At 59.1% G+C, this 21,738-nt stretch overlaps 1 protein-coding gene across 9 annotated transcripts in view; it reads right to left on the bottom strand.

Annotated features, from left to right (window-relative positions):
• Positions 1–2,684: 2,684 nt before the first annotated feature.
• The window catches only part of NCOR2 (nuclear receptor corepressor 2), a 264,349-nt gene continuing 245,295 nt past the window's right edge, over positions 2,685–21,738 (bottom strand). For 5 of the 9 annotated variants that reach the window (XM_075434969.1, XM_075434972.1, XM_075434973.1 and 2 more), the window contains exons 33-47: positions 20,300–20,527; positions 19,941–20,186; positions 18,783–18,932; positions 17,912–18,046; positions 17,638–17,800; positions 16,606–17,039; positions 13,880–14,023; positions 13,567–13,715; positions 13,035–13,228; positions 11,512–11,661; positions 11,079–11,224; positions 9,785–9,838; positions 6,794–7,021; positions 4,977–5,156; positions 2,685–4,887 (exon numbers count right to left, since the gene is read on the bottom strand). In XM_075434969.1, coding sequence (XP_075291084.1) covers positions 4,712–4,887; positions 4,977–5,156; positions 6,794–7,021; positions 9,785–9,838; positions 11,079–11,224; positions 11,512–11,661; positions 13,035–13,228; positions 13,567–13,715; positions 13,880–14,023; positions 16,606–17,039; positions 17,638–17,800; positions 17,912–18,046; positions 18,783–18,932; positions 19,941–20,186; positions 20,300–20,527 — 2,777 coding nt within the window. In that variant the 3' untranslated portion in view covers positions 2,685–4,711. The remainder of the gene's footprint in view (positions 4,888–4,976; positions 5,157–6,793; positions 7,022–9,784; positions 9,839–11,078; positions 11,225–11,511; positions 11,662–13,034; positions 13,229–13,566; positions 13,716–13,879; positions 14,024–16,605; positions 17,040–17,637; positions 17,801–17,911; positions 18,047–18,782; positions 18,933–19,940; positions 20,187–20,299; positions 20,528–21,738) is intronic. The other 4 variants (XM_075434975.1, XM_075434978.1, XM_075434977.1 and 1 more) reach the window with 2 other exon arrangements.

The raw sequence follows: 21,738 nt of genomic DNA, 5'->3' as shown, positions 1-21,738 counted from the left end.
GCTCGGACTGGGGCGACCTCCCGAAATGCTCGCTGCTGCCCTCAGGAAAACGTCTTTTGTGTAAAACCCATTTCTGAGCCCCAGGAGAGGCAGCAGAAGGCCCCACAGTGCAAAACCATCTAATAGCTCTTCGATGGATTAAATTCCACATAGCCATCCAATCTGTCGTCACGCAGAGCCAAGCCCCTCGGCTCCCTGTCCCCCCCTTCATTGCTGGCCCTGTAAAACACCGCCCACACACCCCCGGCAGCGGTGAGAGCGCCCGAGCCCCGGGGCATCGCGGGGGGGGGGGCTTGGGGACCAACGGCTCCCAGCCCCAACCAAAGCCAGCCCCACCTCACGGGACGGATGTCAGACGTAAAGCAATTTAGACCCACAAATAGATACCAAGGCCTCTATTTTGGTTCTTAATTAGCTAGTGGCTAATTAGCCTCCCCAATACTTTCCTACAAGGCCTGTGAGGGATTATCCATCATCAGAATATATCTATGTATGTATTTTTTAAATTAAATTCAATTTAAATTCAACCACAGTTGAACAACATTTTCCTTGGCTGCTGGTCAAAGAGCAACGAAGTGAAGGTGTCCTCCAGCATCACCCCAGCTTGATGCTGGCAGCGATGCAGGTGTCTCGTTTAGGGGCATGGTCCCACAGCTGTCCTTGGGTGCCACCAGCATCCCTTGGTGACCACAGTCCATAAAACCACTGTGTTTAAGCAGCTCCTGGCCACCAGCTGGTTAAAAGCAACGCAGGGGTGCGAGCCCTGCCTGCAGACGGGGAAACTGAGGCAAGGAGGGAGCCTGCGCCTTGGCCAGAGCACCGATCCCCCCAGCCTTAGGGTGGGATGTCCGTCACGCTTCAGCCAGCAAACTCATCCCTGGCCAAGGTCCCTCCAGCAGCCCTGTCCTCATCGCCAGCACTGCTGCCACCGACCCTGTTCCCCCCTCCCTTGGCCCATTTTGCCACGGCCACCCCCACCGGTGCCCCAGCAGCGCCCGGGTCCCCAACCCGCCCCGCATCCCCTTCGCCATGATCCATCGCGCTTTTTTATTTTTCTTTGCTTTTTTATTATCGAACCAGTAAGGCAGTGTTCGGACACTGCCACCCACGCCGCTCACTGGTGGGCACGCCGAGCGAAACAGCAGCGAGCAAACCCCTCCACCTTTAGCAGCAGCAGCCCACCCCTCCGGAGCGAGCTGCGGGTGAATTTACACCCGGCGGGTGCTCTGCACAGCCCCGGCGACCGCACAGCTCACCTCAGCGCAGCGATGTGCAGGTTGTTCTGCAGAAGAGAGGCATTTCCCCCCGGTACAGCTCCAGGGATAAATTGTCCAGTTACAAAACTGGCGAACGTTAACGCTGAGCTTGGGTTTGACGTGACTTTCTCCTGGACTGCACAACCGCAGCCGGCAGCGCACGGAGGTGCCGTCCGGACCCCGCCGTGAGGTTTTGGGGTGCTCGGGGATGCCTCGGTCCCCGGACAGGGGGTGGAGGCGGGGGGGGGCATCAGCTCCCCCCTTTCCCCAAACCAGGCTCCCCCCGGTCCCCTTGGCAGCAGGGAAATGGGGGGCCGTCCCGCCGCAGCCCCCTGGGTGCGTCCCCCTGAGCAGCCGCAGGTCTCCCGCCCGGCACGCTGGCCCGTTTGACCCGAATTAATTAATCTGCAGCGGGTTGATGTTCCCTGCTCCGGTGCCTCAGCACGGGTGGCTCCGAGCTCCCCGATGGGAGCTGCCACTGCCCCATGTCCCCCAGTGTCCCCGTGTCCCGGTCCCTTTGGCCGTGGGGATGAGCGGGGGGACAGGTGGCTGCAGGAGGGTCTGCGTGGGGACGGGGCGCACGTGGGGAGACCAGAGGATGAAGACAGAAAGTGCCAGAACCGGTCTCAGGCCCACCCGGGCTGCTCCCGCATCTCCCAGCGCGGGGCAGGCTGTCCTGGCACGATGGTGACACGGGGCGCAGCCGGGGCCCGAGCTCCCACACAGAGCCAGGAGATCAGCGACATGTCCTGCTCCCCGCTCCGGAAACGATCCCGAAGGATCCCACGGAGCAGGGCGCGAGGCTGTGGCTGGGGGTCACCGGCGTCCATGTCATGTCCCCCAGTTCTGGGCCGACATCGCCCTGCCCAGAAGATGGTAGGCAACATCTGCCCAACCACCCATCCACCAGCGCTGAGCCACAAACGGGGCTCAAACACCCTCACCAACACCCGACAGCTCTTTCAGCACCCTCACCCCGACTCCTCGCCCCGCGCAGAAACGAGAGGAAAAGAGAACCTCCGGGGTCAGCACCCAAGGGTGGGAGCTCTTCACCCTCCAGCCCACAGCTTCGGGCGCTGGCTACGGCGCGGGCAAACGCTGCCCGGGGTGAACGGGGCAGGGGGACGCCCCAGCCCCGCAGCTCCCGGCTGGAGCCCCCCGGCCCTTCGCGACGGGTGGGCGCTTCCCCCGCCCCTCGTCACCCCGCGCCGGGTCCCTGCGCCAGGCGACGGCTCCTTCCCCGACTGCTGGAGACACCAAAGCAGCACACAGTATTGCTACTGTGCCAAGTGGGAACTTTATTCTTTGTTGTGGTTTTTTTTTTTTTTTCCTCTTTCTCCTTATTTTTTTCTGAAAAGGTTAAGGAGGCGGCTTTGGAGATGGGTTGGATTTGGATTTTTTTTCACACCCCCCCCCCCCCCCCCCCAGCAAAATCTGCGACACTTGACTAGCGTTCTGCCCAGACATCGGCTCTGTTCAGTTTTTACATCTCAGAGCCACGGAGACACCAGCAGCAACAACCTGGGAATGGAAAGACTTCCACATCGCTTGTGCATTGTCTCGGATTTTTTTTTTCTTAAAAAAAAAAAAAGCACAACAGAAAAGACACAAACATTGATGAACATTAAAAACCTGTACATTGTAAAAAAAAAAAAACAAAACCAAAAAAACCCAACAAAAAAAACCCCAAACAAACCCAAACCAACCCCAACCAACCAACCTACACCGTCATTCTCCGGCTTCGAAATCAGAATCAACCTGGGAACGTCGCAGGGGGCAAAGGAAGATCCCTCGGGAAGGCGCGGGGCTGCGGGGGCTGGCTGCCCACCCAGCGCCGGCGAGCCTGGGCCGGGCTCCGGGCTCCTCTAGCGTATAGAATGCAAAGCGTTTGATACATATTTTTTGGATTTTTTTGCCTTTTTTTCCCCCTCCCCCTCCCTCTCCCCAGAGCGAGAAAGCAGAAGTGAATGAAAAAAAGTCTAATATTTTTGTTCTTTAACCATGTAACTGCAGATATGAGCCAACATCATGGAATGAAAAAAAATAATGTAAAGTAGAGCATTCGTGTGTATCACAAAAATACAATAAAAACTTTTTTTTTCCTTTTTTGTCCTTTTTTTTTCCTTTTTTTTTTAACGTTTCCTGTGAACTCCATGCCACGCCGGCCTCCTGCCCGCTCTGCCCTGCACCCGGCCAGCTCGGAGGGCTCTGGAGAATCAACGCCTACAACCAGCAAACGGTTTCTGCTGACTCAGCAAAGGTGTGTGTAACAGGGGGGCCTGCAACCAGGGCAAGATTTTGATTTTTTTTTTTTTTTTTTTTAAACTCAGTTCATACATTCTCCTGACTTCCAGATAACTTCGATGGAGCACTGTTACCTTCTATTTTTCTTTTTTAACCCCTTCCATACAATGGACAAACGCACCAAAGCCTGCACGTACGAACAGAACCTCTTTTACAGCATGTAATACTGTGTTTTAAGTCCTTCCTTTGCGTAAAATATTGACATAATTCACTGAAGGTATCAAAAATATACCCTGTAGACCAATACAATTTACAATTGCCTTTTCTCACCATTCAGAAAACAAAGCACTTCAAGCACCCGAGCCCCTCCGCGGGCAGCGCGCCAGCCAGCCCCGGGACGTCCCTGCCTGCTCCCATCGGAGCCCGGGATCGCTTCCACCAAAGGGACCAGGATTTTTGTTTTTTCAGAAACAGCTCTTCGCTCCCTCCCCTGCCCACTCAGCCCAGCCGCCTCTGGAGCACGCTGAGACCGCTCCGGCGCCGATACGTCTTGCGACGTGGGCACGAGGGGCTGCCAGCCCTCAGATCAGCTGGGGCGAACCAAACTGGGGCGGTTCCATCCTATTTCGCTTCTTAAAACATCTAGATGTATTTTGTTTTAACCCGCTCAAGGTTTTGCATTTCTGCGGCACAGCCCCACGGCCGGGATGCGGAGGAGCATCCCACAGCCCCTCACCCGACGCCGTGGGAGCGTTGGAGCGCGCCGGGACGTGGGAGCGTCGGAGCGCGCCGGGACGTGGGCGCTCCGGGTGTGCGGCCGCTCGTCGTCCCTCTCCAGTGCGGGGGTCACCACCCAGCAAGGCTGCCAAGATCGAAGATGGGTTCCTTGGGTTTTGTCTTGTTAAGGCTTTTTTCTCTCTTTTTTTTTTTTTTCCCCAGACCGAAGAGGATGCAGAAATTTCCAGATGTTGAGAAAGAAAAACAAACAAACAAACAAAATAAAATAAAAAAGTCCCATCCCCCAAATTGGCTGGTTGGGAGGGGGAGGGGGAAAAAAAAAAAATAAAAGGAAAAATAAAATAAAAAAGCTCTGCTCCTGCGTCTTCGCTCGTGAGAGCCGGCGGGGCTGGGGCGGTGGGCGCTGGCCCCAGGCGTCCCGCTCGCTCCCCGCGCCCCGGGTTTGGTCGCCGTCTCCCTGCCCCTGGCTCGCTTCATTCACTGTCCGAGAGGGTTTCGTACTGGGAGCAGAGCAGGGGCTTGGGCTCCTCGTCCCAGGCGTGGTGCTGGCTGCCGGGGGTCCCCTGCGGCAGCGGGGCGGCGGGGGCTGCCGTCACCACCCCGCTGGGCAGCCGCATGGTCAGCGGGTTGTAGGGGAACGGCGTCGAACCTGCGCGGGGAGGAGGAAGAGGAGGGGTCAACGCCGGGCTGCGAGGGCGGCACGGCCACCCTGGGGACGCGTCCCACTGCCGACCATACCTGCGGACGACGGCCTGTCCTCCCAGACGCGGTTGGTGAGGGGGGTCCTCCGGTTGCAGTCCCCCTCCGAGTGCACCGAGGAGACGGAGGGCGGCCGCTCGCCCGACGACAGACCCGGCGCCGGGGACTTGGCCTTGCGGCTGTTGGGTCTGGCAGCGATCTTTGGCTTCCCCCCTCCTCCTGCAAAGAGAAGCGCCCGCTCGTCACCCCGCTCATCGCAACGGGGGTCGGGGGGGTCGAGGGACGGGGTGCGGGTACCCAGCGCTTGCAAAAATGGCTCGCGGCAGGAGAAAGGCTCTCCCCGGGGACCCATGGCAGCGTGGCGGGGAAGGGCGACGGGGCGAGCGCTCCGCAGCGGGGCGGGTGGGCGGCCACAGCCGCTCACGGAGGTTTCTGTCCCCTCCTGCTCCGCTCTCCGCTTTGTGGGTTCATGCTACGAACCGTCCCGGGGAGTGGCCCTGGGGCAGGAGCAGCCGTGCGGCTTTGGCCGGGCTGTTTCTCGGCAGGGTCCGCTCCCCAGCCGGCTCGTGGCTCAGCCCACAAACTCGGCTCCCAGGACGGCAGCTCCGGCTGGCAGGGACCCCCCGGGAGCTGCCTGGGTGCTGGAGCCCCCAGCGCATTCCCCATTCCTGTGGCCTACATGGCCAGGATGGTCTTAATCCGTTCCTACAGTGAAATCCCTCGCTATGCACAGCCAGATTTGCCAAGGTTTAAAGCCACAAGGGCCTCTGCCGGGGAGGTCAGCCCGGCTAAACAGGGGGGACGCTCCCAAAGCGGGAGGGATGGATGGGCTCTGCATCCCACCCTGCCTGCCCGGGCAGCCTCCGCCGGGCGTGGGGAAGCGTGGCTGGAAGACACTGCTGGTTTCATGCAGGAGCCAGAAAAGCTTTTCTGCAACAAGCCGAAGAGTGCCTGGTCCAAGTGCCCCCAGGCCCCTGCTCCTCAGCTTCGTGGGCTCGGCACCCGGACCGCCACGGGTGACCCCCAGCACTGGCTGCCATTACCAAGAGGCAATCTGCCCTTTGCAGGCGCACGGGGGACAAACGCTCTCCTCCACCCATCCCTGGTCCCCCTTCCTCTCTCCCTTTGCTGGAGATGTGCAGAACAACCCTCCTGGCTCTGCTCAAGCCTCACCGAAGCCGGGCAGACCCCAGCATGGCACCCAGCCGGGGCCCATGGGGCAGCTCACCCACAGCCCTGCTCCCCAAAGTCATCCCCCAGCTCTCGCTTGAGCTCCCTTCAGCTCTCGCTCTTGCTCCAGGCACCCCCAGGTCCCACCTAACCCCCTGTCCCAGGCCAGAGCCTGCCCCAACACCCCCCGAGCCCGGGGTGGGGAGGGAGAGGCCGCCCTGCCCCGTGTCCCCCCGCGCCGGCCCTTCTCAACTCTGTACCCTATTTCGGGAGCAGCGATCCCGCCCAGGTTTTACAGACAATTTGGGGTGGCTATTAAAGTTCAGGGCTTGGGTCTTTCGGGTGTGGGGTTTTTCCCCCCATAAGCCTTTCCATTGTGTGTGGGGGGGCAAAAAGGCAAAGGAGATATTAAAAACCAACAAACGGGGAAAGGAGCACAGTCAGTGGTTTAGAGAAAGCAACAGCACCTTCCGAGACTATTAAATGAACATCAAACAAGACCAGGATTAATCAGCGGATTCACAAAGCTCAAAGCTGGGGGAGGGAAGGGAGAAAAGAAAACCAAAACGAACAAAAATGGGGGCGGGGGGGGGGCTGGGGGAGGAATAAATCCCCCCACAAAAGGGGAAATATAAAGGCTGCGAATTAATAACACAGAGAGAGCGAAGGTGGAGAGGGCTGCAGACCTGGCAAGGAGCGCACGTCCTCGTTTCGTCCATCAGCAGGAGTTATGGGCATAGCAGCGGGCAGGCTTGCACTGGCATTCAGAGAGTTAAAAGCATTGGCACTGAGAGGTGAGCGCTCTTCCCACTGCTCGTCATATTTACCCATTAGGGCTTTCCTAATTATTGCCTCCAACCCCATGTTGGTACTGGAATTCTCTTGGACCGACTGGCTCCTACAACTGATTAGCCCTGGGAGATACGGGAGGGGGAGGAGAGAGGGGACGGGAGATGGGGGGGAGCCACATGAGAAGAAAGATGGGGGGGGACGGGGAAAGGGGAGAAAGGAGACAAGGGAGAAGGGAAGAAACAAACAGTCAGCACATTCTCGCAAAGCAACAAACTTTGTCATCTTGTTCTTTAAAGCGCTTTAAGGAGCCCGTCCTCCTCCTCCTCCTCCCCGCTCCATCCCGCCCCAGGGCTTGGCGGGGGCTGGCGGTGGGACGGGACGGGATGGGATGGGATTTACTCTGGGATTTGGGTTTCTGGAGTGCTGCAGGCAAGCAGGGTTACCTGGGGCCAAGGGCTCGGAGGATGGCGGGGGGTAAGGGGTTGTCTCTGAGCCCTGGGGAGCGGCTGCGAGAAGTGGGGGGGCTGTGCTCCCTGCCCAGCCAAGGCTTGGCATGGGGGTGGGGGTCACCTGGATGTGGGGTCTATATGGATGCACACACAGATCTAAAGCTGGTGTGCCAGGAATTTGGAGGCCGGGGCAGTTTCCCATGGAGAAAAAGCCAGTGAAGGAAGAAGGGGCACCCCACAAAAAACACTTGACCGGAAAGAGGTGCCCGGATCTGGCCCTGGCATGAGAGGTGGCAAACGCAGGCAGCCCCCGGCTGAGCATCCTGCGCGGGGTCGGGCTACCCTGGGGAGCGGGCAGAGTCCTTTCATCCCTCCTCGCGCTCCCTGCAAGCCCCCTGCCCATCGCCCCCAGCCCGGTCCCTTCCTCCCAGTCCGCGGCTGCGGGAGAGGAGGCAGAGGCGCAGCGGTGTGTCGGCGTGGTTGTGAGTCTCAAGCCATGCAGTTATGGTGCAGCACCGCACAGGGACCAGAGGGCACGAGGCTCAGCCACGCCACCGTCATTCCCAGCGTGGCGGTTACGGGGAACAAGCAAGGGCAAAATACAGAGACGAAAACAGCAGGCTGGCGAGGGGAGCCCCGCTGGCAGCCCCCCTCCGACCCCCAGCTCGCCCCATCCCGGGGGGGTTTGCGCTGGGATCGCTGCCCCTCTGCTCGGGAAGGGACGGATCCAGGGTTCGCTCGCCTTCCTGCCAGCAGGCAGGGTCTGTCATGGGGATGTCCCCCCCGGCCAGACCCCGGCCCTCAGCTCCCCACATTCTGCCTTGACGCCTCCCTCCAGCACAGCAGAGCGGCTTTAACCAGGGGATGCTCTCGGGAGGTTGGGACTCACTCCCCCAGATTTCATCTGCCGTGGACCCTCGGGTCCCGGCTGGCTGCACCCTCTCGTCCCGGCTGCCGACACGAGCCGGCTCCGGCTCCCAGACACGTCCGCACCGGCGAGCGATCTCACACCGCCAACCGCGCCAAGTCCCTGCCCACAGCTCCTCTTCCCTCGGCTGTGGGAAAGCTGATGTTCCTCCTACTTAAACTAACAATCTGAAGGCATTCCTGCTGTCGGAGAGCATTAATACTTAATCAATTAAGTATCAATTAATACTGCTCAATGGGGATCCACTGAATTCATTCGTGAGCCCACCTGGACGTTGCTGCAGCAGGTGGCAACAGCTCGACAGCCTTCACATCGTCTTTCTCCCTTGGGCTGGTCTCTGTCCCGGGCCGGGGAAGCCCACGCCGGCCATCTGACCCCGCGGGGCCGCTTTCCGCCCCTCTTTGCTAAAATCCTTTCTTTAAGCTGTTCCCTCTCCTCCTTTCCCAGCCGGGCTGAACGCCGTGGGCCAGCAGAGCTGGGGAGGGTGCAGTGCCCCAGGGAAGCTCCTAAACGGTCATTTCAGCTCCTGCGTGGTGGTCCTCAGGCTCAGCACAGCAAACACATCTCCACGGGTGTCTGGGGACCGTCCTGACCCCCTTCTCCCTGAGAGCAGGGGGCTCGCTGGGGGCTGGGGCGCAGCCCCGGGTGTCAGCCAGCGAGCCCCCCGTTAGGCAGCCCGGTGGGTTAATGCTGGTTAGGGCTGGGGGCTTGCTCAAGCCCCCCATGGCTGCCTGCAGCAGCGCTCAGAGACCACCACCACCACCACCACCACCACTCCTCCAGAACCGGGCGATCGGCCTGAAGCCCTCCGCCTGCCTGGACCCCCCCTCTGCACAGCCGCAGAGCCCCGAGCGGTCCTGCCACCAAGCCCTGCCGCGTGCCACCGGCTGCTGAACGTTTCCTCCTGCCTCCTGAGAAACCAGAGCCAACCCAGGCTTTACGCACCTGGAGGACTGAGCACAGCGCCAGCACCCCTGTGCCCGAGCACCCCTCGTCTCCCAGATAACCCCTCCTCTCGGTCCCCAGCCATCGCCAGTTTGCCCAGCACTCACAGTTCAAGGCTGCGGCGCGCTGCTCTCACCCCAGCTGGGTTTTGCAGCCTGCCCAGCCCGCGGTGGCCCGGAGCCTGCTCCCCATCCTCACGTCCCCTTTCGCCACTGCCCTCCTAACCCATCCGTGGGTGACTGCAACGCCCCACCACGAGCAGGATGCTCTCTCCTGAGTGTGAGGTCCACCTGGCTACAGTTTAACCCTCGGTTGGCATCAGACGGCCAACCCTTGCTTGGCTTTTAACCACTCCTCAAATTCTGCCAGGCTTTCTGAGGAACTGCACTGCACCATCTCCAGCTCCACAGCACGGAGCGAGGCTGCAGCCTCCCAGCAACGGTTACGCTCGGTCTTACGGCAAAAGGAAAAAAGGAGATGCTTAAATCTACCAAGTCTCCTGCTCTCCGTGGCCGTGAGCCCTGCAGGGAATGAGGTATGGTACAGGCAGACGGGAGAGTTACCTGCTCCGGTAATCGCCGGCATATTGAAAATCTCTGTCCCAGGCTGCCCAACATCTGGAGAGAAACAAAGAAGCTCTTCAGTACGGAGAGCAGCACGTGAGGCTGGCGGTAGGGAGGGACCTGCTGTGCCAGCCACGACATGATCCCGGTGTCCCCGCCACGGCACCCAGCCGGACAGCAGCCCACCGCCCCCAGGCACCGGGGTGGGTCTGCGGGTGCTGGCTGGGGCCAGGAGGAATTCCCTCTGGGAGATCCACGGCGGGCACGCCTCGCCAGCTGGGAAAGGGCAGAAACGCAGAGCCCAAGAGCCAGGGCGATGGCTTCGCGCTCAGGGCTGACCTCCCTCCCTTCGGATCGCATGCTCTGTGCAGTCCAGCCCTCTCTCCTGCCTCTGGGATTTCCAAAGGCTCAAATCCCCACACCCAGGGAGCAGGACTGGGCAGCGGCGGGGGCGAGGAGGAGGAGAAGAAACGTTAAATCAATATTTTCCCTCTTAGCCGAGCTGTTTGACTTGGATATCGCTTTCCTTAGAATAACAGAAATTCTCATCAAATAAGAGGCGTTTCCTATTTCTATATATTTTTCCCTTGATAAGGGAAAGTGTGGAAGGTCACAGGTTCAGCCACATGTCCCCAAAGGGGCATAACAATACTGTTGGCTCATGGTAACATCATCCAGGAGACGAGACAGCTCGGTCCCTCTTATCCGATGCAGCTGTCGTAAGATGGATTCAAACTGAATTAGTATTGACTGTATAATGCTGGGCTAAATTAAATTATGATCCTATCTACTCTATTAGTGGTTAATGAATGAACGGGCTGAATTTCTAATATAAGCCAGCCTGGTTAGTTTTACAGAGCTCTACCAATATTGATGTAGGGCTTAAAGTAACGCTGGGGGAAGATGCATCTCAAGAAGGCAGGATTCAACTTGGCTGGCCATTCATTAAAATATCAATTGCTCTTAAGCCTCCTCTATGTTCAGCTCATTATTTCCTTCCTATTGAAGTTATCTGGCGCGAGTGGGATTGACAGCCCCACAGAGAGGAGAGGGGCCGGGAAGCCTCCCATCTCCCCCCTAGATGCACACAGCCACCGCTGGCACCAGCATGACTCATCCTAGGAAGCATTTGGACCTTGAACTTCCCAACAAACCACAGCACGATGCAGACGGAGCTGGCTGGGAGCTCCCAGCCCTTAACACAGCAGCACCCATTCCCAAATCTCCTTTGCTTCATGTGTCCTCCAGGCTTTTCTACCCCTGGTGCCGCGCATTCGCCTCCCCACGTCCTTACTGTACTCCGTTTCATTTTTGTTGGTCGTGCTGAGCTTCTTGATGATCTCCTGCTTCTTGGACTTCACCATGGCAGAGTTGCTCTCAGTCAGCTTGCTGAAGAAAGCTGGAGGCTGAGTGTTGTTTCCTGGGGACTTGGACCCCATCCTGCAAAGCAAAAGACCATCGGAAACCTCTGCAATGTCCAGTTCACAAAGTCCTACCTAGAGAGACTCCTCAGAATCAGCCCGGGGGCTCCTGAGATACTCAGGATCTCCAACCTCTCTCCCTATCCCTGCCCGAAGTGTACCGAACCGTCTTGGAAAGCCTGTACAAATGGATGGCAAACTGGGAAGTGACATGGCAAGGAACGCAGCCCGGGGGAGAGCGAGCATGGGGACGGGGGGGGACATCCCCATGCTGTCCCTTGCCACCATCCCCTTGGTCGGCGGTACCTGTGGTCCATCTGCTCGCCGTCGCGGTACAGGACCGGGTACGCGGCGGCCTTGGCGTGCTCCGGTTCCCCCACGCCGTCTGGTGGAGACACCGGCTCGATGCAGTTGTCCGACCCGCTCCCGGCCGAGGCCTTGCTCTGCTCCGGGGACCTGCCGGGAGCGATGGCGAGATGCAGCCGGGTTCTTGCAACATCCTCTGCACAGCAGCTCGGGGTTGGGGGGGGGAGGAGGACTAAAACAGCTTTCCTACAGCAGGGGGGAAAAAAGCCAAGCCCCCCACGCCCCTGTGGGCTTACGGCACCTTTTAACGTGAGCCGGAGGAAGAGCGCAGCTTGGGCGTTCTGCACCGCAGGCGTGCGGAGCAGGACTGAGCCGAGACGCGGCGCAGATTTCCAGGCAGCCGGCCAGCCGGCAGCCGCCCCAGACGCAGCGGCCCAGGAGGGACCGGACGGCGGGACCAGTCCTGGGACTTGCTGGCTCAGCCCAAGTGTCCCTGTCTGGGAGGGACACCAGCCCTGCGGAGGATGTTAACCCTTTGGGGACCCGCCACCTCCCGTCCACCTCGTCTGGGGCCACGCAGGGGCTCGCTGGCTGTGGGCGAGGAGATGCTGGGGCAGCCCGGAGAGGACCGACGCAGCCCCTCGATGCCTGCCTGTAGCCAAGCCTGGGAGACGGCCAGGCTCGAGTCTGCGAGGAATTCCTCACGGCGAGTTCTGGGAATTTACGTCTTTGTTCTTTCTGTGGTTTCTGCTTTTCCCCCCCTCCACACACTTTTTTTTTTTTTCATCGCTGGGTGGCCAGGGCTGGGCTCTCTCCCCTAATCTTATAAAGCCAACTCTGGGTCCAGGCAGAGCTGGGAAGAATAATCACATTTACTGACAAAGAACCACCAGTTTGGAGACACCACTTTTTCCTGGACACATCTGGGTCTCTGCTGGTGTCTGACCACAGATCCCATTCTCACCCTTCCCATTTTTTAATTCCATCCAACAGCAATCAGACCTTCCTCGTGCTGGTAACAGCACAATGATTTCAAAGTGAACTTAAAAGAAATACAGGTGGTGCCTGAAATGGATAGCTGCAGTCAACAGGGCACATGTGTCTAACAAGCTTCTGATTCACTGAGAATGATGAAGATAAAATTAACTTTGAATCAATGGAAAACATGCTGCTCTGGGTTTTTTGAAACCATCTGCGGTCTGAAAGGTCACTGCGCTGTGACTTGCAAGGGACTGAGGACAGTGACAGGACAAGAGGCAACAGGCACAAACCAAAGCACATGAAATTCCATCCCAACACAAGAAAACACTTCTTTGCTGTGAGGGTGCTCATACGCTGGTACAGGTTGCCCAGAAAGGTGATGGAGTCTCCATTAGTGGAGATACTGAAAACCCAACTGGCCATGGCCCTGGACAACCTGCTCCAGCTGACCTGCTTGAGCAGGGCGTTGGACTGGATGACCTGGAGAGGTCCCTTCCCACCTAAACAATCTGTGCCAGCTTTGGTTGGACTCCCCACCTCACCTTTTGCCGCCTTCGTTCTGCGGGGAGATCCTGGAGGCCACCACGTGCTCCTGTTGCTGCAGATAGGCCTCGCTGGGGGTGCGGCGCAGGTCCAGCACGGGGCACGTGGCCCCGGGGAAGGAGTACACCGGGGCCTGGATGTGGGAGTTGAGCTGCTGCGGGTGATGGCGCGTGTAGTCCTGCGTGATGACCTCCTAGAAGAAGAAAGCCCTGAGTCAGAAATAAGAGTTGGTTTCTGCATCTTGTTTTGCTGGGCTCACCAAGGCAGGGCGAGCAGGAGGGAATTGGGCTGGTTTGTCCCTGCAGGGATGTAACTTCTGCCTCCTGCCTGCAGCAGCTCTCGCGATGGGCTTGCTGGGGACGCAAACACCTGGACTGAATATACCTGATGCACCCTGCTTCCTCCAGCCCCCAGCCAGAGGTGCCGAGGTCTCTAGCATCACTCCCCGCCCCTCCCCACCAGACATGCTTTGTATCAGCTCTTCCCTCCTCCCCGGAGCCCCGGCGGGAAGGCAAGAATGAGGTGACTTACACTGATGTGCTGGGCCAGCGTGACCACCCGCTGGTTCATGCCCTTGATGCTCTGGCTGGACTGGAGGGGCTGGCACTGGGGCTGGGGGCCGTCGGGCTGCCGGAGGTGCTGCAGGTGGGCTGCTTCGGGAGCCGAGGCCTTCAGCGAGCCTGGGGGAGGCACGAAGGGGAGAGCAGACGTGAGACGACGGCTCCGTCCCCTGCCTCGAACGCCGGCCTGGCCTGGCACCAGCGAGTGGGAGCTGGGTGAGGAAGCCCTCCCATGCCAGCTCGGGCTCTCCCGCGCTGCCGGCACTGCCAGCCCCTGCCCTCACCTTGCTGCTTCTGTCTCAGGTCATGCTCGCCGTGCCCCTTCTCCACATCCTGCAGCATCTTGGCCCCTTTCTCATGGGACAGGCTGGGCGAGCTCACGGGACTCACCGCTTCCATCCGCTCAGGGCTGTAGCCTCCATGAAAGCCTGGGGAGATGGGAGAAGGGAGTTAAAACCAGGAGCTCGCTTGGCTCTTCTCTAGGGCTGTGGCAACCATCTCTTGTGGGTAGTCACACGTTCAGCAAAATGAGGAAAAGGAGGTGAGGGAAGACCCGGCAGGTGACATTGCAGGGACCCCCCAGAGCCACCTCTGACATCCCGTTGTGGTGATGGCTGCAGTAAAGAGGCGATGTCTCATTCCTGCAGAGCTGGACACAGCCGCTCGCGGTGACAGCATGAGAGTCAGGAACCAAACTCAAGCCCTGCGGGTTCACAACCTGTTCCCCCCCTTTTCCCCACCTCCTGAAACAGAAAATTTAAAACTCCACTATGCCAGGGAAGAAGGCAACGCTCTGCAGCCATGGAGGTGGTGGCATGGGAGATCTCCAGTGCTTTACAAAGAAAAGCCCCAAGCCCAGCATGGCCAACAGCAGGGACTTGAAAATCGGGCGCGAGGCCCTGCAGACTCCAGATCCTGCTCCGAAGACAGTGGACTCGCACACTGCAGGGGCAAAAAGGCTTCTCGACCTTTCTCTGCCTTTTAAGCCCTTTGAATGGACGCAAGCTGCATCAAAGCAGGCAGAGCTGGAATGAGGGACCACCATTATCCTTTGACAGAGAGGGGAAACTGAGGCACGGACGGATTACACTTCTCCAGACCGGGGTGGAGGACAGAGGAGTCCTCAGCAGGCAGACACTGCCTCTCACCAGCTAAGCACGGTTGGTAACGCTCCCGACTTTTGCCTCCACAGCCCTTTACCCTCCTAACGCTCAATTCCTAGAAACCGCCCGCTGCAGGCAGATCTGGCAGGCGACCCGCAGATCTGCTGCCGGAGGGTCCCCGGTGTCCCGGCATGGACACACTGCCCTCGCACGTACCTGGGGCACGGAGAGGACAGGACCCGCATGGAGAACCTCCCATGCAGCATCCCCCATCACCCCATGCACCACCTGGATGCCAGCACCGCAGGGACCACGCTTTGGATCTACCCAGTGAAGTGTCCTGTTCTGGAAAGATCCTTAACCAACGGTGAAGTTCTGGGGAACACCAGCTCCTTTCTGCAAGCTCAGGGCCACAGAAAAGCTGTCCCTCTCCTCCGGAGCATGACAACGCTCGGCTGGAAGAAACACCAGCACCAGGGAAAAAGGCAGAGGGCGAGCTCAGCCAGGCAGCGCACTGCGGCCAGAGACACATCCTCGGTGCACGCTGCTACAGGGGACCAGGACCAGACGTGACCAAGTGGTGGGATGGGTGGGTTGGGATGTGCCACCGAGAGCGGCAGCTCTCCTCCCCGGCTACGATGCTGTGTGCTTTCCACCCTTGGGTTACAGGAAGGGGAGCTGGGTGGCAACCTCCAGCGCTGATGGCCAAGGCAGATGCTTCAACTTGAAGATGGTAATGGCTTTAAACTAAGGGAGGGCAGATTTAGACTGGATATAAGGAAGAAACTTTTTACCGTGAGGGTGGTGAAACACTGGAATGGGTCACCCAGAGAGATGGTGGAGGCCCCATCCCTAGAAAAGGGTCAGGCTGGACGGGGCTCTCAGCAACCTGATCCAGCTGAAGATGTCTCTGCTCACTCCAAGCGGGCTGGGTTAGATGACCTCTAAAGGTCCCTTCCAACCCAAACTCTTCTATGATTCTACGATGGGGTCCCATCAAATCCCCACGGGCTGCCTGCTGCTTTTGTATGCTGGTGCGAGCTTGGATGAATGCTCTAGGTGAAGACTGGTCCCATCGAGAAGGATCTAGATCTTGAATACAGACCCTGCACTTCCTTCTGGAGAAACTTCACCCGGTGCTTGTGTGTCCTACACAAGATTGCTGGTTCCTGCGGTCTGCTCTGGAAATGGCTGCTGAGCACGGCTGAGCCATGCTTGGACAGCCCTGCCCGCGCTGCCCTCTTGTGCAGCATCCAGCACCAGGTCCCTGAGCGAGGTCACCCCAAGCAAGGGGACCCCATCTGAGCTGCACCATGCAGCAGCTCGCAAAGCCCTCCGAGACCCCGCAGCTCAACGGTACAACCATGAGCGGGGAGGCGCGTGTCTGACGGCCAGCAGCCCTGTCCCACTCACGCTGCCAGTTCTCTGCTTCGCTCCTTTGGTTTCTGACCCACAACTGCTCCTTACAGACTGCCTGGGAATTTCTAACGATGGGGAAATCAGAATTAGCAAATTGCTATTGTCTGTAAAAAGCAACACCAGAAACTGAACAACGTTTGCAAAACAGGACTTGGCAACGGGAAAAACTAAACGAGGGTGGGAGAAGGGAAGATCCCTAAAACCCATACAAATAAAAGAGCCTGGAGTCACACCACAACCGGGAAGGAGAGGGACAAGCACACTGGGGGAGCTGACGAAGCCAGCAGCCAAAACGTGCAACTAAAAATAAGAAACAGTGAAATAAAATGGCTTTCAGGCCACAGCTCTCTCGCCTCTCCCCTCCAATTTCTTACCATCGCTAGTGGAGTCGTTACTTAGCGAGCCTCTTTCTCGCTGCCCCTTATCGCAAGACATTTGGCGCATGATAATCACACCTATGAAGTTGGCCGCTGTCGTGGTGGTCTTACCGAGTGCTCGGAGCTCCTGTTCCTGCATTGAAAAGGGTTTACTTTGACTCTTTTCTCTGCTGTGCTGCTCGGGGCCCGAGGCTGCGTGCTGCTGGTCCAGAGGGTGATGGTGCTGTTGGCTTTTCCCCTGTCCTCTGCTATAGTGATGAGAAGAACCAGGTCCAGAGGCGGGTAAAGGTCTCGACTCCATGGCTTTAATGGGTGAAGGTGACTGTTCGAGGTTGGCCCCACTGGGCAGCTTTGAGGTGAAGACGTTGTTGTCAGTCTGGGGTCGTTCTGCCTTGGCTTCCCGTGCCCTCGAGGCCTCTTTCTGCAGGACGGCCGGGTCCATCAGCGCTGCGTAGCCGTCTGCCGCGCTGATGGAGGAGCGCAGGGTGGAGGCCGAGGGGAAGGCGGCGGAGCGGATCGGTGATGTGGTCGTGGTGGAGGAGGATCTGGAAGGCAAACAAAGACAAGGCGCAGATGAGAGAGGCACGTGGAGAAAGGGGAGTGCTGTTACCAGAGCCCCAGCGTTCAGCTCTGCCTGGCCAATGACTCCTGAGCACAGGGTTGGCCCATGCTGGTGCAGGTGAGGAGGGCTTGGATGGAGCCTCCGCCACAGTAACTGGCCACGGGGTATTGGCTGTGGCCTGCATGAATCGACTGGGGAGAACAAGACCCATGGGACGGGTCCCAGAGACCTTCACAAATCCCCTACCACGTAGCCTTCAGGAAGAGGAGCGATACCCTCTTGCCCAGGCGATTTGAGCACAGAGAGCCCTGGGATGCTCCTGCTTTCTCTCCTCCTAGCAGTAAAAACCACAACGAAAAGCAAAGGAACTGGCACCTTCATCTGCCTCTCCCCACCACAACTTCTCTGTAAGCCCCAATCCTGCTGCTGCTGAGACTGAAGGTCAAACCAACGCTCGCTCTATCTCAGAGGTCCCCCATGTGATGCTTATTAATTAAATCCATTAATTAATTAATTAAAACCACGGCTGCCCCGGTGCAGGGGTCCAGGCAAGCAGCAGGAACCGTGACGGGGAGACATACCGCAGGACGGAAGGGGTGGGGGTCTCCGAGGAGATGATCTTCATGCTCGTGTTGTGGAGCACGCTGGGGCGCTGCTGGATGGTCTCGTGGGTGCGGGGCGAGACAGGAGAGTGCTGGTGGCTGTGAGAGTGTGAGGACGAACGGCTGCTTGACTGCTCTGTACCTGGAGGAAAATACAAAGAAGGGCTTCTTCAGCTCTTTGTTTTATAGCCCCAACCCTACCTGCACCCAGCAAGGGCCCCAGGATATGGCGCCGGTCTCCTGCCCAACCTACCTGGTCTCCAGATGGGTGCATGTTCCACCGTGGTGGAGGCCAGGATGGATTTTTCACGTTCCCTCTCCCGTTCCCGCTCCCGTTCCCGCTCGGACACCGACGATCCCGACTGTTTGGTCATGTGCGTGGGGCCTCCTGAAACGCAACCAGAAGGCAGTGAAAGGGCAGCAGACAGAGCGACTCCCCGCGGGGAACACCGCCTGCTCTTCACGTCGCTGTGTGTGCAGAGCAGACAAGGAACGGCTCCATCCAAGGTCACCTGGAGTAGGACAGATGGGGGCAACCGGTGTGACAAAACCCGGGCAAATCACACATCTGTCCTGGCACTGTCTCCAGCACATGACCTTCCACAAAGCTGTTCCCCAGCTGCCACTTTGGGGAAGAAGTGGGAAAAGCAAGGAAGCCCCCAACAACAAGGATCGGAGGGGCTGGTTTGAGGGAGCCGGTGGGCTGGTCCTTGAGTGGGAACGAATTTGGGCTCCCCCATCTGCCCCGGCATGCTGAGCCCACAGCCCTGAACTGCTCAAGGGCATCCATTATGGGGCCAAGCTCTTTTCAGTGGTGCCCAGTGACAGAACAAGGGGCAACAGGCACAAACTGAAGCAGAGGAAGTTCCGTCTGAACATGAGGAAGAACTTCTTCACTCTGAGGGTGACGGAGCCCTGGCCCAGGCTGCCCAGGGAGGTTGTGGAGTCTCCTTCTCTGGAGATATTCCAGACCTGCCTGGACAAGGTCCTCTACAGCCTGCTGTAGGTGACCCTGCTTTGGCAGGGGGTTGGGCTGGGTGACCCACAGAGGTCTCTTCCAACCCCTACCATTCTGTGATCCTGCCCAACGGCTTTCCCATGGGAAAAGCAACCCACAGCATTACCTGGGGAGAGCGGGGAGCTGCTGTGCCGGCTGCTGAAGGTCTGCGGGGGCCCGGGGATGTAGGTGATGCGGTCCATGGTGGTGGCAGAGGTGCCAGGGGTAGGGGGCACGAGGACGGGCAGGTGTGGCACTTGGGACAGGTCAATGATGCCTGGAGAGAGAAGCGAGAGGATTGTCAGATGACGCCGAGCTGCTGCAGCTTGGCTGTGCCGAAGCGGGCAGCGACGCTGGGGAGGGCTGACCCGTCCCGCTGCCCTGGCACAGCTCAGGCGGTGCCAGCACGTGCATGGCCCCCAGGCACTGACTGTCAGGGGAGGGGACCCTTCTGCAGGCAAATACAGCGTGTCCTGCATATGCCTATAAATATCTGCAGGGTGGGTGTCAGGAGGATGGGGCCAGACTCTTTCCAGTGGTGCCCAGCGACAGGACAAGGGGCAACGGGCACAAACTGAAGCAGAGGAAGTTCCAGCTGAAGATGAGGAAGAACTTCTTCACTCTGAAGGTGACCAAACCCTGGAACAGGCTGCCCAGGGAGGTTGTGGAATCTCCTTCTCTGGAGATATTCCAGACCCACCTGGACGCGGTGCTGTGCAGCCTGCTCTGGGTGACCCTGCTTCGGCAGGGGGTTGGACTGGGTGACCCACAGAGGTCCCTTCCAACCCTTGCCATGCTGGGATTCTGTGATTCCTGCTGCTCGGAATAACGAGGAGGAGAAGTGTTGAGCTCCATCTCTACTGAGCAAGGGGGCTGCAGGCAGCGTCAGCTGGAGACCAGCGCTGCTCTGGCTGCGGAGGGGCAGGAGCACCGCACACCACACACTCCCCAGCACGCTCTGCTTTTTGCAGAAAGCCAGCTGTCCTCCTGCGAGCGGATTTTAATCTCCATCGACCAGCAGGGCCAGGCTGGAAAGCACTCCCATGACCCAAAACCAGAGCTGCACATAAGGAGCCTCAAGTAACTAAAGATGGCAAACCCAGCATCAAACTCCCCCCCCACGGCTGTCCTACATGCTGACCGGCCAAGTTCCTACGCTGCTGGGTGACACCGTGCTGCTGGCTCGGCCCTTGGCCCCAGCGCTGGAGCTGGTGGTGCTGGCCTGACCCAGCCTCCTCGTCCCAAAATGCCCCCAAGCCCCCGGACGGTGCCGTGCCGGGAGGACCTGCTGCATAGTTGAGGGCGAGGGAGGGCTCCCGGGGTGACAAGCCACGCAGCATGTCCGCCCGCTGCGCCATGGCCGTGGCTGCGGCGTTGTGGTGCATCTGCTGGGACGTGATGTAGTCGTTGATGATGGTCTGTCGGTTCTCCATGGCGGCCGTGTCCGGGTAGCCCCGGATGAGGTACGGGGGGTACAGGTGGGGGTACGTGGGGCTCGGAGCCAGATGCCTCGGCAGGTAGTAAGCAGCAGCTGGGAGAGAAAAGGATGCAGACGTGAAGCGGCTTTCCCTAGAGACTTCAGACTTTTGGAGCATAACAAGGAAAAAAACAATCCCAAACAGACCGTGCCCCCGCCGGAGGTACCTGCTTCCAGCTGGATTCCTCTCGGGATGGCAGCGGGGTCGAAAGCCAGCGGGATGTGTCCTCGGTACAGATCGACCCCGCTCACGCCACGGAGGAGGTGCTCATATGGGGAGATGGGGTGGTGGTGGTCGGCCACGGGGGCATGCGGAGACTTGGAATTGGTGAGCTCTCTGGACGTGGGGGTGATCTTTCTGTCCTGGGACACCGGCTTCCCGGCAGTGATGCTCCCTGCAGTGAGCAGAAGGAAATGAGTCAGAGACAGATGAGCCATGGCCAAGCTGCGTCCCTGAGGGGTGCCTGGGGCCAAGCGTGTCCCTCAGGGACGCCCGCTGCTCCCTCTGAACTCAAAGGGACCTTTCCCACCTCCCTGCACCACCATGCCCCGTTACGCCACCAAGGCCGAGGCGGGTCAAGCCCCAGTGGCACCCAGGAGGAGAGCCTGTCCCAGACCATCCCTCCACCCCAGAGCATCCACGCTGGGCCGTCTGCGAGTTCATCCCGGCCCACACAAGCAGCCGGCAGCGGAGCCTTGCTGCCGCGCTCCTCGGCACGAGGCGCTCACAGCTGCCGGGCAGAGCTGGGGACCCCCAAAGTCCTGTCAATGGTGACGAAAAACAGTTCAGAGGGTCTGAGCACCCACCACCCTCTGGAGCTGTAAGCTCTTTCCCAGCACGTGGAGGGGAGGTTGGATCATGTCAGGGACTTCTATCGGCTCTCCCAACCTGAGCTGAGCACTGGTGGTGCTTCTCGCCCCATTGGGATGAGCATTCAGGCGACTCAGGCCTTCCAGCTCCGACCCGTGCCACGGGGACTCCTCCCGGAGATCCTCTGACCCCAAAACCCTGTGATCTCTGGATCTGAGAAATACACTTTCCCACTGGCTTTTTGTAGGAACATTGGTTTTTCCCTTGGGATCCCCCCCCACCACTCGGGCGCTGCCTGCCCTGCCTTGTGCTCATTGTAGGTGCCAATCTCAAAGAGCTGCCAACATCAGAAGGCTTCCCCCAGAATGATTGACCTAACCGGGCAGACAGCAGAGGCTGCGGCAATGGCACACACCAACCACGGAGACATGGAGCTGGCCCAGCCGGCAGCAAGTGATGGGGGAGGCTTTCTGGAAGAGCTCTGTGCTGCACAGCCCCATCTTCCCACAGGAAGTTCCGTCTGAACATGAGGAAGAACTTCTTCCCTCTGAGGGTGACGGAGCCCTGGCCCAGGCTGCCCAGGGAGGCTGTTGAGTCTCCTTCCCTGGAGATATTCCAGACCCGCCTGGACGCGGTGCTGTGCAGCCTGCTCTGGGTGACCCTGCTTCGGCAGGGGGTTGGACTGGGTGACCCACAGAGGTCCCTCCCAACCCCTACCATGCTGGGATTCTGTGTGATTCGGTGATCTCCCGCTCCTTGCCGGGGAGTCACATCCCGGCCTCGGTTTCTGGCAGA

The sequence above is a fragment of the Opisthocomus hoazin genome, chromosome 13 (assembly GCF_030867145.1).
Source record: "Opisthocomus hoazin isolate bOpiHoa1 chromosome 13, bOpiHoa1.hap1, whole genome shotgun sequence".
Classification (NCBI taxonomy): Eukaryota; Metazoa; Chordata; class Aves; order Opisthocomiformes; family Opisthocomidae; genus Opisthocomus; species Opisthocomus hoazin.
This window is presented reverse-complemented; position numbering and strand designations above follow the sequence as displayed.